The sequence below is a fragment of the Hemiscyllium ocellatum genome, chromosome 4, assembly GCF_020745735.1.
Source record: "Hemiscyllium ocellatum isolate sHemOce1 chromosome 4, sHemOce1.pat.X.cur, whole genome shotgun sequence".
NCBI lineage: Eukaryota > Metazoa > Chordata > Chondrichthyes > Orectolobiformes > Hemiscylliidae > Hemiscyllium > Hemiscyllium ocellatum.
The window spans coordinates 77,297,701-77,311,058 of NC_083404.1; the positions used below are offsets into that span (position 1 = coordinate 77,297,701).

The 13,358-nt window shown below is 40.8% G+C and overlaps 1 protein-coding gene across 1 annotated transcript in view; it reads left to right on the forward strand.

Annotated features, from left to right (window-relative positions):
* Window positions 1–13,358, forward strand: part of st18 (ST18 C2H2C-type zinc finger transcription factor) — a 177,493-nt gene that overhangs the window by 33,784 nt on the left and 130,351 nt on the right. Inside the window, exons 3-4 of the mRNA XM_060824030.1 lie at window positions 398–1,213; window positions 8,724–8,858. Of these exons, the coding sequence (XP_060680013.1) occupies window positions 398–1,213; window positions 8,724–8,858 (951 nt within the window). The remainder of the gene's footprint in view (window positions 1–397; window positions 1,214–8,723; window positions 8,859–13,358) is intronic.

A 13,358-nucleotide genomic window follows, 5' to 3' on the forward strand; every position in this document is an offset into this window, starting at 1 on the left:
ATCCTATCCTTGTAGGAATTGAGTCGCACAGGTCAGGTTTACAGTCCCCATTTATATTTAATTGGTTGATCACAGCACAGTATTACTTGGTCTCTGATCACTGACCTTAAAACTGTTGAAAAATCAATCCTGATTTTTATTCCTGATTACTGACCATGTATGTACATGATGGTGAAGGCAGGATAAGACTTGACTATGACCTCTGCGGTGGAAACATAACACAACAATACTGACAAGGCTAATACATGATGGATAGCCGCTGCTGCGCAAGGTACCGTCAAGCTGGAGAATCAGTTCCCATCAAGTATTCGCAGGTTCAGAAGATTAATGAGGGAAATGTGAGAGAGAAGTTGATTTTATTGAGCTAAAACTTTCTAACAATATTCTTGTTTTCTAGAAAACAGACTTCTGCAATCAGCACATGAAGATCTTCAAATGGACCTTCCAGAAAAAGATACCAATAATAACAGTGATGATTTTAACAGCTACCAGGAGTTGGTAGCTAAATCACTTCAGGATCTGGGGAAAATAGCAGAAGATGCAGCAATCCAGAGATCAGCTGAAAGCAATTTAAATGACAGTGGGGTCCAATCTTTGGAGGGGGAAAGTGATGCAGATGAAAGTCATGCGTCTGTAGTTTTCACTAAAGATAAGTCACCTGCATGTGAGAAAGAAGTGATACTGCATTATTCTTGTGGAGTAAAGAATCAAATGCTTTCTGAAGATATTTATGAAAACTGTGAGCAACCCCAAGATTTAAGAAAACCATCTAACATGAGCAACCTAAAACCCTTTGCAGCCCATGGTTATAACCTGGGCTGTAAATCGACGAACAGTTCAGAAGCAAGAGGGAAGGAAATTGAGATGATAGAAGTCATCTCACAAGAGACTGCCTACCAAAACAGTGTCAACAATATTGGAGAAGCACAAAATTCAAAGCCAAACATTTCTGTCAATAAGATTGGGTCTCCAAGAACTGATGATGACTGTGCATCTCAGATTTCTACATCCACAGAAGGTACAGAAGATTTTGACACAGCAAAGGGAAACCTAAGTCTTCTGGAACAGGCTATTGCTCTGCAGGCAGAGCAGGGATATATCATAAAGGGAACACACAAGGGAAATGAAAGCATCTTACTAGGCAAGCTAACTGCAGAGAGACAACATTGCAAAATCATTGACACAGGAATCAGAAAGAATTACTCTAGCAAAGGTAAACTGCATTTGATTCATGTTTTTAGGATTAGTTTTCAAATCATGCTTTTAGATTCATTTCTATTTAGACTGCTCTGCATTTATGTTATCTTTTTCAACTGGCGTGTCCATGACCTCTATTTCTCAGAGCCAAAGTCATTGCTGGTGAAAGGTGGAATGTAGAATTAATCTTGAAATATATTTCTTTCCTCAGAGATAGAATGCTTTACTGCCATGTCTTCTTCTTTTTAATGGCAGATTAATTAAATTGAGTCAAGGCAGGTGAGTTTTAGTACCATTCATGCCTATCATTCAAATTTACAAGTTGGTAATTCAATATTCAGTGAATAAACTGCCGTATTAAATGTGGATTTCTGTGATTTTTCTCTAAATCATTTATCATTATTTAGGCAAAATTGCTATGAAATGGTTAGAAAAAATGATATAATCATCAATGCAGTCGGCCCAAATCTCCACAGCTCTTCATCCAGAATTAGAGCATACCATAGAGAAAACCCCATAGAAATTCATCCCCTTGATATTTATGTGCATATTTAATTTCCTATTGTCAACAACTATTAGTTGTAGGATTATAGAAAGCCATGCATAAAATTTATTCTTGCTAACAGTTGTTACAACATCAATTCAGGAGCATTCAGGTATTTCTTCCACTCGTTGCAATTCACTTTCAATGGTCACACAGTAGATTAGGATTGCTGAGGGAGAAAGGGAATGGGTGACCAAATGGCAGAGAAAGAGCAGGAAGACTGTGCAGGTGTCCCCTGCGGTCATCTCCCTCCAAAACTGTTGGGGGAGATGGCTCACCAGGAGAAAGCAGCAGTAGCCAGGTTCATGGTACCATTGCTGGCTCTGATGTACAGAAGGGCAGGTAAAACAGTGGAAGGGCTATAGTCACAGGGATCAATTATATGGGAGAAGATAGGTGGTTCTGTGGTTGAAAACAAGACTCCCGAATGGCATGTTGCCTCCAGGTCAGGGATGTCTCAGATCAGTTGCATGACATTCTCAGAGGAGAAGGTGAACAGTCAGTTGTTGTGGTGCATATAGGCACCAATGATATAGGTAAAAAATGGGGATGAGGTCCCACAAGCAGAATTTAGGGAGTTAGGAGCTCAGAGGAAGTAATCTCAGACATGAGGGGGTGAATGGCCTCCTCCTATGCTGCAACAATGCCATTGTTTCTTAACTGCCCTATGATATGGGCAAGCTACTCAGTTCAAGGGCACTTAGGGAAAGGCCACAAATACTTTTGCTTTATTACAAAAGCTTCTATTTAACAATATTAATTATTTGCCAACTTGATATAATGCTCTCTCATCAGTGGTACAAACATCTTGCCAGTTAAGAAGACAACTTTATTACACATTCTGCAGCAGATTTTAAATTTATCCAGAGCTCACACTTATGTCGTGCACAGGAGATGGAGATGGTGGAAAATCAAGCAAATCTCCAGAGAATCTTTGTTTTACTATATTTATCTCTCTTAATTTTAACTTTTATTTATGCTTTCTTCAACTGCAAATTTTGGTGTACTAACAGAGATTCATAACAATGGACAAGAATATTGACTCCATTATGATTCCATTGGAATTTCCAGTGGAGTAGTGCAGAGACGTCTTAAAATACATTTAAGGAAAATCTTGATAAGTGAAGATATATGAGAGAAGAAAAGGATCTGATTAAGAAAGGTGGACACATGAGTGAAGTGTAAATGCCAAAATGGACGGTGGCACATGTGGGTGGCACGGTGGCACAGCAGTTAGCACTGCTGCCTCACAGCGCCAGAGACCTGGGTTCAATTCCCACCTCAGACTGTGTGGAGTTTGCATGTTCTCCCCTTGTCTGCATGGGTTTCCTCCGGGTACTCCGGTTTCCTCCCACAGTCACAAAGATGTGCGGGTCAGGTGAATTGGCCATGCTAAATTGCCTGTAGTGTTAGGTAAGGGGTAAATGTAGGGGTATGGGTGGGTTGCGCTTCGGCGGGTCAGTGTGGACTTGTTGGGCCGAAGGACCTGTTTCCACATTGTAAGTAATCTAAACAAATTAGACAGGATACTCTGACATAATTCTCTGTTCAGCTCTGTTTATTTAGTCAGAACAAAGAAAGTTACAGCACGAGATTGGGACCTTTGGTCTTCCCTATCACCTAATTTCTAAGGATCTGTATTCCTTTGCTCCCTGCCCATTCATGAATCTGTTTAGATACATTTTACATGATGCAATCGTGCCCACCTCTACCACCTTCACTGGCAATGCATTCCAGGCACCCACCAACTTTTACGTACCCTTTCAGCATAAAGAACCTTCCATGAATATCTCCCTTCAATTTTTCCCCTCCCACTTTGTATTCAAGACCCCTCTTAATTGAGTCCCCACTCTGGGAAAAAGCATCTTGCTATCCTCCCTGCCTATACCTCTCATGATTTTGAAGATGTCAATCAGGGCCTACCTCAATCTTCGTCTTCCTAATGAAAATAATCCTAATCTATTCAACCTTTCTTCATAGCTAGTTCCCTCTATATCAGGCAACATCCTGGTGAACCTCCTGTGCACCCTCTCCAAAGCATCCACATCCTTTTGGTAATGTGGTGACCAGAACTATAAGCAGTATTCCAAATGCAGCCAAACCATCAGTCTTATACAACTGTAAGAGAAAGTGAAGACTGCAGTTGCTGGAGATCAGAGACAAGACTGTGGTGCTGGAAAAGGATAGCAGGTCAGGCAGCATCCGAGGAGCAGGAGAATCGACGTTTCGGGTAAAAGCTCTTCATCAGGAATTAGGCTTGTGAGTCAAGGGGTTGGAGAAATAAATGGGAGGGGATGGGGCTGGGGGGAAAGTAGCTGAGAGTGCAATAGGTAAATGAACATGGGTGTAATGGTGATAGGTCAGAGAGGATGGTGGAGTGGATAGGTGGGAATGAAGATGGACAGGTAGGACAGGTCATGAGGGCAGTGCCGAGTTGGAAGACTGGATCTGGGATAAGGTTGGGGTGGGGAAATGAGGAAACTGGTGAAATCCACATTGATTCCACGTGGTTGGAGCCTCCCAAGGCAGAAGATGAGGCATTCTTCCTCCAGGAGTCGGGTGGTTAGGGTTTGGCGATACAACTGTAACATGACCTGACAACTCTTGTATTCACTACCCCGTCCAATGTAAGAGAGCATGCCATATGCCTCCTTGACCATTCTATTGACTTGTGTTGCCACCTTCAGGGAACAATGGACCTGAACACCCAGATCTCTCTGTACATCAATTTTCCCCAGGGCTTTTCCATTTACTGCATAGTTCGCTCTTGAATTGGATCTTCCAAAATGCATCCCCTCGCATTTGCCTGGATTGAACTCCATCTGCCATTTCTCTGCCCAACTCTCCAATCTATCTATATTCTGCTATATTCTCTGACAGTCCCCTTCACTATCTGCTACTTCAGTAATCTCAGTGTCATCTGCAAACTTACTAATCAGACCACCTATACCTTCTTCCAAATCATTTATGTATATCACAAACAACAGTGGTCCCAGAATGGATCCCACTGGACACATGTCTCCATTTTGGGAAACTTCCTTCCACTACCACTTTCTGTATCCTGTTGCCCAGCCAGTTCTCTATCCATCTAGCTAGTACACCTTGGGCCATATGCGACTTCACCTTCTCCATCAGACTGCCATGGGGAACCTTATCAAACACCTTTCTGAAGTCCGTGTATATGACATCTACAGCCCTTTCCTTATCAATCAACTTTGTCACACCCTCAAAGAATTCTATTAAGTAGGTAAGACATGACCTTCCCTGCACAAAACCATATTGCCTATCACTGATAAGCCAATTTCTTCCAAATGGGAATAGATCCTATCCCTCAGTATTTTCTCTAGTAGCTTCCCTACCACTGACATCAGGCTCATTGGTCTGTAATTACCTGGATTATCCATGCTACTATTTTTAAACAAGGGGACAACATTAGTAGCTTTCCAGTCCTCCAGGACCTCACCTGTGTTCAGGGATGCTGCAAATATATCTGTCAAGGCCGCAGTTCTTTCCTCTCTCGCTTCCCTCAGCAACCTAGAATAGATCCCATCTGGACCTGGGGACTTGTCCAACTTAATGTCTTTTAGAATACCCAATACCTCCTCACTCTTTATGCTGACTTAACCGAGAGCAAACAAGCATCTATCCCTAACCTCAACATCCGTCATGTCACTCTCCTTGGTGAATACCAATACAAAGTGCTCATTAAGAATCTCACCCATTTTCTGACTCCACATATAACTTTTGTCCTTTCTCCTTGAGTGGGCTAACCCTTTCTCTAGTTACCCTCTTGCTCCTTATATATGAATAAAAGGCTTAGGGATTTTCCTTAATCGTGGTTGCTCAAGATATTCATGACCCTTTTAGCCCTCTTAATTCCTCATTTCAGATTTGTCCTACATTCCCGATATCCTTTCAAAGCTTCATCTGTCTTCAGTCGTCTAGAACCTACGCTTCCTTTTTCTTGTTAACTATTCTCACACTTTCACCTGTCATCTATGGTTCCCCAGTCTTAACATTTCTATCCCTCATTTTCACAGGAACATATTTCTCCTGAACCCTAAGCAACCTCTCTTTAAAAGCTTCCCACATACCAAATGTGGATTTACCTTCAAACAGCTGCTGCCAATCTATATTCCCCAGCTCCTGCCAAATTTTGGTATAGTAGGCCTTTCCCCAAATTAGCACTCTTCCTTTAGGACCACTCTCGTCTTTGTCCATGACTATTCTTAAACTTATGGAATTGTGATCACTATCCCCTACTGAAACTTCAACAACCTGGACAGGCCCATTCCCCAATACCAGGTCCAGTATGGTGCCTTGCCAAGTTGGACTATTTATACACAGCTCTAGAAAACCACCCTGAACACTCCTTACAAATTCTGCTCCATCTAGACCTCTAATACTAAGTGAAACCTAGTCAATATTGGGAAAATTAAAATCTCCTATCCCTGTTGCTCCTACACCTTGCTGTAATCTGATAACATATTTGTCCTTCTATCTCACCCTTCCTATTTCTGAGCTCTGCCTATATTGCCTCACTGCTCAAATCTTCCATAGTGCCCTCCTATAGCTCAGCTGTGATGTCCTCTCTGACCAGTAATGCAACTCCTCCACCCTCTTTACTTCCCTCTCTATCCCATCTGAAGCATCTATATCCTGGGATATTTAGTTGTCAATCATGACTCTCGCGCAACCAAGTCTCAGTAGTAGCAATAACATCATACTCTCAGGTACTAATCGAAGCCCTAAGTTCATCTACCTTACCTACTACACTTCTCACATTAAAACAAAAGCACCTCAGATCACCACTCCCTTTGTGTTCATCGTCTGCTCCCTGCCGACTCTTCCCCTAACTCACGCTGACTTCATGATCTAGTTCCTTACAGGCTTTACTTACTACCCCCTATCTGGATTACTGTCCACTAACCTCGTCATTTGGTTCCCATCCCCCCGCCACATTAGTTTAAACCTTCCCCAACAGCATTAGCAAAAGCACCCCCAAGGACATTGGTTCCAGTCCTGCTGAGGTTTAGACTGTCCAATTTGTAAGAGTCCCAGCTCCCCCAGAACCAGTCCCAATGTCCCAAAACTTTGAACCCCTCCCTCCTGCACCATTTCTCAAGCCACCCATTCATTCTGCCTAGTCTTTTGTTTCTGCTCTGACTAGCACATGGCACTGGAGCAGTTTACTTAATGCTGCTCTTCCCATAACTCTGCACATATTTCCAGTTCAATTAACTGCCTAATTTCTCTTTGAGTGCCTCAAATGAACCTGTCTGTGCCACGCTGTCAGGCAATTCATTCCATTCACTGCATGAAAATGTTTTGCCTTGTATAACTTTTGTTTCTTTGCCAATTGCTTACAGTTGCATTGTTTCATTTTTTATCTTTTCACAAGTGGCAGAGGTCTCTCCCTATCTAACCTGGCCAGACTTCTCAATTTTGAATACATCTATCGGATCTTCTGTTCACCTTCTCTTCCTGTCAGTCTGGACTGTTAGGTAGGCTAGATATGAATGGTAGATTTCCTTTGACAGGACATTAATGAGCCAGATTGATTTTTACAATGATAATTGGCCTCGTCACCATTACTGAGACTAGCCTTATATTCCAGATTTCTTAATTCATCTTAAATTTCCCCAATAACAATGAGGGATTTTGAATCTATTTCACCAAGGGATTAAACTGGGCCTCTGGATTGCACCACTACCTCCCCATGATAATTATATTGAAACCATTCATCACTGCAAGATGACGCACAGACTCCCTTACACTTCTGCAGATGAAGATTTGAATTCCAAGTTTTATACAATTCACTTATGTGTTTGGGTCACTTATTAAGGAGTGATAGAGAACTGTATGCTATCATCTTTTGTCCTTGCAAGTGGATCTTCAAAATGAATGTTCTTTCTGCTGCTTTCTCTGATGCTTACAAATACCTGTCAATTCACCTTTTAATGACTCTCTGTTAATGCCACTCCTGACATTTCACAACAATACCTACAGAGATTGATTCACCATATAGTCACATAGCAGAGAAAAGGCTCTTCATCCCATCAAATCTGTGCTGAACTATCAACCCTAACCTTCTGTCCTTCCATGTGAAATACCTTCAATTCATTTTTGATTCCCAAAATATAACAAATTGAAATTTACACCGTATGGAAGAAGAATTCTCTAAAAAGACAACCAAAACCTTGTCATATTATCATAAAGTAAATTGAAATTTCAGTAACTTGCAGCATTGCATTATGGAGCTGACCATAAGGCTATATTGAACTACAACTATAGAGTTAAAAATCACACAACACCAGGTTATAGTCCAACAGATTTAATTGGAAGCACATTAGCTTTTGGAGCGACGCTCCTTCATCAGGTGATACATCTATAGACTTATGTATAACAATCACACTGGTAAGTGGTTCTTTATAAAATACTTCTCTCGAGTTCTTTGAAGTAATTTTCAGTTATTTAAAATCTGACTTTTATAGTGATGGACTAGAAACTTATTAAGAATAAACTTTGTATTAACCTCATTTGCAATTGTAATAATTAAATTTCTTCTGTTTACTGCCTAAATATGTAAACAAATGTTTTTCTTGGAAGCAAACACAACCCTTATATACCAAAGGAAGATGGTTAGTGCTAGTTAACAGATTAATTTATGTTTGTATATGTAAATGATGAGTGGAAAGTTACACCATAAAGTTAATTCAAAAACTGACAAAATTTCAAGAGCAATTTGTACCCAGATTGCTGATCTCAAGCAAAGCATAAACTCTGTCAAATATTGTTTAATTAAGGAATATTTATTAACATGTCATTTTATCCCAATACCTGCACAGTTCTGACTGCCTAATGTTCCCATTCCTCAAATGCAATGTTTAAATGTTCAGATTATTGATTATATGAAGGGCTTGACTGAATGGATGTACTTCTGTTAGTTATGTCCCTGTTAATGCTCTTCTGACTTTTACAGATTCTATTAGATGTGACAAAAAAGAATCAAAGTGTCCAACTCCAGGCTGTGATGGCAGTGGACATATTACTGGGCTGTATCCTCATCACCGGAGTTTTTCAGGCTGTCCTCACAAAATGAGGGTTCCACCAGATAGTGAGTAGTCAGCAGTGCTATATACTTTACCAAACTTAAACCAAATGTTTTGGATGTAGGTTTGCTCACTGAGCTGGAAGGTTCATTTCCAGGCATTTCATTATCCGACTAGGTAACATCTTCAGTGGGCCTCAGGCGAAGCAATGCTGAAAATTCCTGATTTCTATTTATATGTTTGGGTTTCTTTGGGTTGGTGATGACATTTCTTGTGCTGATGTTATTTCCTGGAGTGAAGTCACTTCCTGATCCTTTTCTTAGGGTGTGGTAGATGGGGTCTAACTTGATGTATTTGTTGATAGAGTTCCGGTTGGAATGCCATGCTTCTAGGAATTCTTGTGCATGTCTTTGTTTGGCTGCATTGTAACAAATACTACCTCGGACAAATAGGCAGAAAACTAGCCATCAGGATCCGTGAACACCAACTAGCCACAAAAAGACATGACCCTCTCTCACTAGTATCCTCACATACGGATGAGGAAGGACACCACTTCGACTGGGACAACACATCCATCCTAGGACAAGCATTGCTTCGCCTGAGGCCCACTGAAAATGTTACCTAGTAGGGAAATGAACCTTCCAGCTCAGCAAGCAAACCTACATCCAAAACCTCAACCTGAGCTACAAATCTTCTCAAAACTTATTTAAGCCAAATGTAATGTGTACATATGGTATATCATTCAAAAAGTATATTTTTAATTTTGAAGATGTGATATTAGAAGTATCCAAGATTTCTGCATTACCATATAAAGATATGCACAAATATTTAAGTTAAAGAAGTAAAAGAATCTTAATCTGAGAAGTAACTACACTTCAGTTGAATATATGAGGCTTTAAGAGACCAAATGTTCTAGTCGACAAACCCAGTATGTTTATATGGTTGTAACACTTAGTTCCACCCTGTTGTATAATTCTACAGTCAGCTCCTGGATAAAAAAATGGACGGAAACTGAGTCCTCACAGAGGAAATCTGCAACACACCTGTTGGCTTACAACCCAGTGACAGCTCATTTCATTAACTTAGTTGACAACGCTGGTTATTGGGAAACAGTAAATTGGTTAGATTTAAACTGTCTTGATTAATTATTTGTGTTTATAAAATGGATTAGAATATGCAATCTACGTCAAATGGTAAGAACAGCATCAAGTATTATAACAAGCTATAACAGTAGTGCCAATGTTCTGGAGTCTGGTTCATTGAGCTGGCTAAGGTACTAGAAATGCTTGCATGGAGTGCAATGCCACATTTAAGATAGTGTAGCCCCTGTAAGCCTTCAACTCTCATCTTATCATGCTCTCTCCCAATTTCTGTGGTTCTTAGTATCGAAAGAGGCACTGAAGAAGTAGTGGACAAGAACCCCTGAATGAAATGAAGACTGACAACTGAAAGAAAACTAACAAAATAAATAGATGTTGTATTTCAAGAAAACCTTTCCCATTACAATCATTGAATATCACTCTAAAGAAGCACAATTCAGCTCTTTTGTGTATGTGAGGAAAAAGTGAGGACTGCAGATGCTGAAGATCAGTCAGAAAGTGTGGTGCTCGAAAAATACAGTCAGGCAACATCCAAGGAGCAGCTCTTCACCAGGAATTTAGATGCCCTCCCTCCCCCCCAAAATCCTGATGAAGAGCTTATGCTTGAAACATCAACTCTCCTGCTTCTCAGCTGCTGCCTAACCAGCAGCGCTCTTTTCTGTCTGTGCCAGTTCTAAGGAAGGGATTTCCAATTAGTTCCACAACCTTGTCTTTTTTCCTATACCACTGTAACTTTTATCATTATAGAAAAGTAGGAGAGGTGGTGACCAGACTTTAAAATCATAACTGTGATGTTGAAGTTAGTATAAATTTGATCGTAATAAATCAATTCAAACAACTCGGACAGATTTTACATACCCTTGCGCAGTGTGGGTAATGGCTAGAAAGTTGGGAAAATATAGCCAAAATAAAAAATTGGATTCATGACATTGAGAAAAGTTTCCAATTTAGTCTTTAATATTTAGTTGTGTGTTGTGAGTCTCGCAAATGAACAATGACTGGCTTATTTTCATGCATTTTCATCTCATTGTTAGCACAACTTGTCTTATTTTTATGAAGCTTCCAATGTTCATCGTCTCCCCTAAGGATCTAGAAGTCACCAATTTCCAACATGAAAGTCAGAGTAGTTAATGTTGTCAGGGTTGGAGGAATTGAACTATAGGGAGAGCTTGAATAGGCTGGAGCTGTTTTCCCTGGAGCATCAGAGGCTGAGGGGTGATCTTATAGAGGTTTATAAAATTGAGAGAGGCATGGGAAGGGTAAATGGACAAGATCTTTTCCCTGGGGTGGGGAGTCCAGAATAGAGGGCATAGGTTTAGGGTGAGAGGGGAAAGATTTAAAAGGGACCTAAGGGGCAACATTTTCATGCAGAGGATGGTGCGTGTCTGGAATGAGCTGCCAGAGGAAGTGGTGGAGTCCGATATAATTACAACATTTAAAAGGCATCTGGATGGGTTTATGAATAGGAAGGGTTTAGAGGGATGTGGACCATGTGCTGACAAATGGGACTAGATTATGTTCGAATATCTGATTGGTATGGACGAGTTGGACCAAATGGTCTGTTTCCGTGCTGTATATTTCTGAGTCAATGACTCTAATAGTGGCAGCAGCTCGCCAGTTGCTTCTTTGGGCCCTCGTCCAACTCTGTCTTCCCTACCGTTTTCATGCATGTTCCAGGGACACCTTCCTCTTCTATCCTTCATCCAAGCAAATCGCCATCACAAAACTTGAGGCTAAAGTAACACATCATCATGGCTTTCAAACCAACTCTCACTCCACTTCACACCCTAAGGTCTTCACTCTGGAACTCAGGGACATTTATGACTTGCATACCTTTGCCATTTTACCTTGGATACATACACACTGCATCCATCTAAATACAAAGTAATTTTTTGCCCTTTGACTTTATTAATACTTACTCGCCTTGCATTTACTTTCTCTCTCAGCAGCTTTTGCTGTATGGCCTGAGGACTTTGGAAGGCTTGCATTGCTTTCTAGTGCAATCTTGTCATGATTGGGAGAGCTGAACAGTCAAGTGGGTGGACATATCATACTACACCAATGTCACATCAACACAATTTGCCAACAACTTAGTGCTTCTACCAAATGGCTATGTCTGAAAGTCAAAGGGCACCAGTCCTTAGTGGGAACAAGTTGTATTACAGTCAGTCAGAGAATACTCCACACTCAGTTGGAGTACTTGTCTGATTCTAGTCCAGAATGTTGACCATGGCGAGTCAGGCATTTGTTCTGTCAGATTCAGAATGTGCCCTTTCAGTCTATTGGACATTAGTCAGTTCTGTAGGTCAAATGCAACCAGTCCAGATTTACAGGTACATTAATTAGGGTAAAGTGGAGGCATTAGTCTCTGAACTGGGGACACTGGGTTTTAGGAATTATGATCAGTATTTTTTTCAAAGGACAGTCCATAGAGAAAATAAATTTCAAATTTGGGGATGTTGTTTGTTGAATTAGATCGCTGAGGCAATGGTGACACAAAAGGGAGAATCGGGGTAGACCAATAGCGTTCTATAGAGCTTAAGCGAAAACAGGGTATTTTCAAGAAACAGAGTTACTGGGGTCTCCAGTTAAGAAGAGTGTATCACTTCCCAATACTGCAAGAAAATTTTGGTCCTAACACAAACATTTGGGTAACATTATCCATGTCAGAGCTCCTTATTAAGGCATGACTTTGTCCTGTGAAACCTCCTTGGCATACCATGTCTCATTGTGATTGACCCGCTATTGAAATGGTAATTCCCCACAGATTATTAGCTCATGCATCTGACATGGACACATCATTGCTGGAGTCCTTATGACTTTGCTTTGCTTTCTGTGACAAAAGAGCCAGCAATTATAAATTGGTCCAATAAATCCAGCAGGGACAGTAACCACAAATGGCTTCTGTACAGCCTGAGAGGGAGAGGTGGTAGATAAATTTTGACCCAAGAAGGTGAAGGAGAATTACACAAACCTGCAACTACAGATCTTGCTGTCACTTTCTACAGATTTTGGAACACAGTGCAAGCCTGGACTGAGAAAGTATTGAAGTATTATCACAAAACTTATCATCTTGTACATGGCATGCACTCAGATGACTTGGGTAGCCAGACCATCCTGAATGCCACCAAGGTCTCAACAGCATTCATGTTTATAGCAGTGTCTTGTCTTGTTTCTAACAGCAACTGTGTAGCACAGTGACAGCTTCCAATGCTCAACACACAGATACATCTGGGATATCATTGATTCCATCTTCTCTGAATAACACTTGTTCATACTCCTTTCACCATGATGAGGAGAGTCAAGCATTCAGTCAGTGTGATTCTTCACCATCACTGGCTTCCCTCAGGTACAAGGTAGTATAGACTGCACTCATGTTGCTTTGAGAGTGTCCAACCATAAACCTGCAGAGTTCTTCAGTAGAGATGGCTTCCACTCCTTCAAAATTCAACCTGTGACAATTGA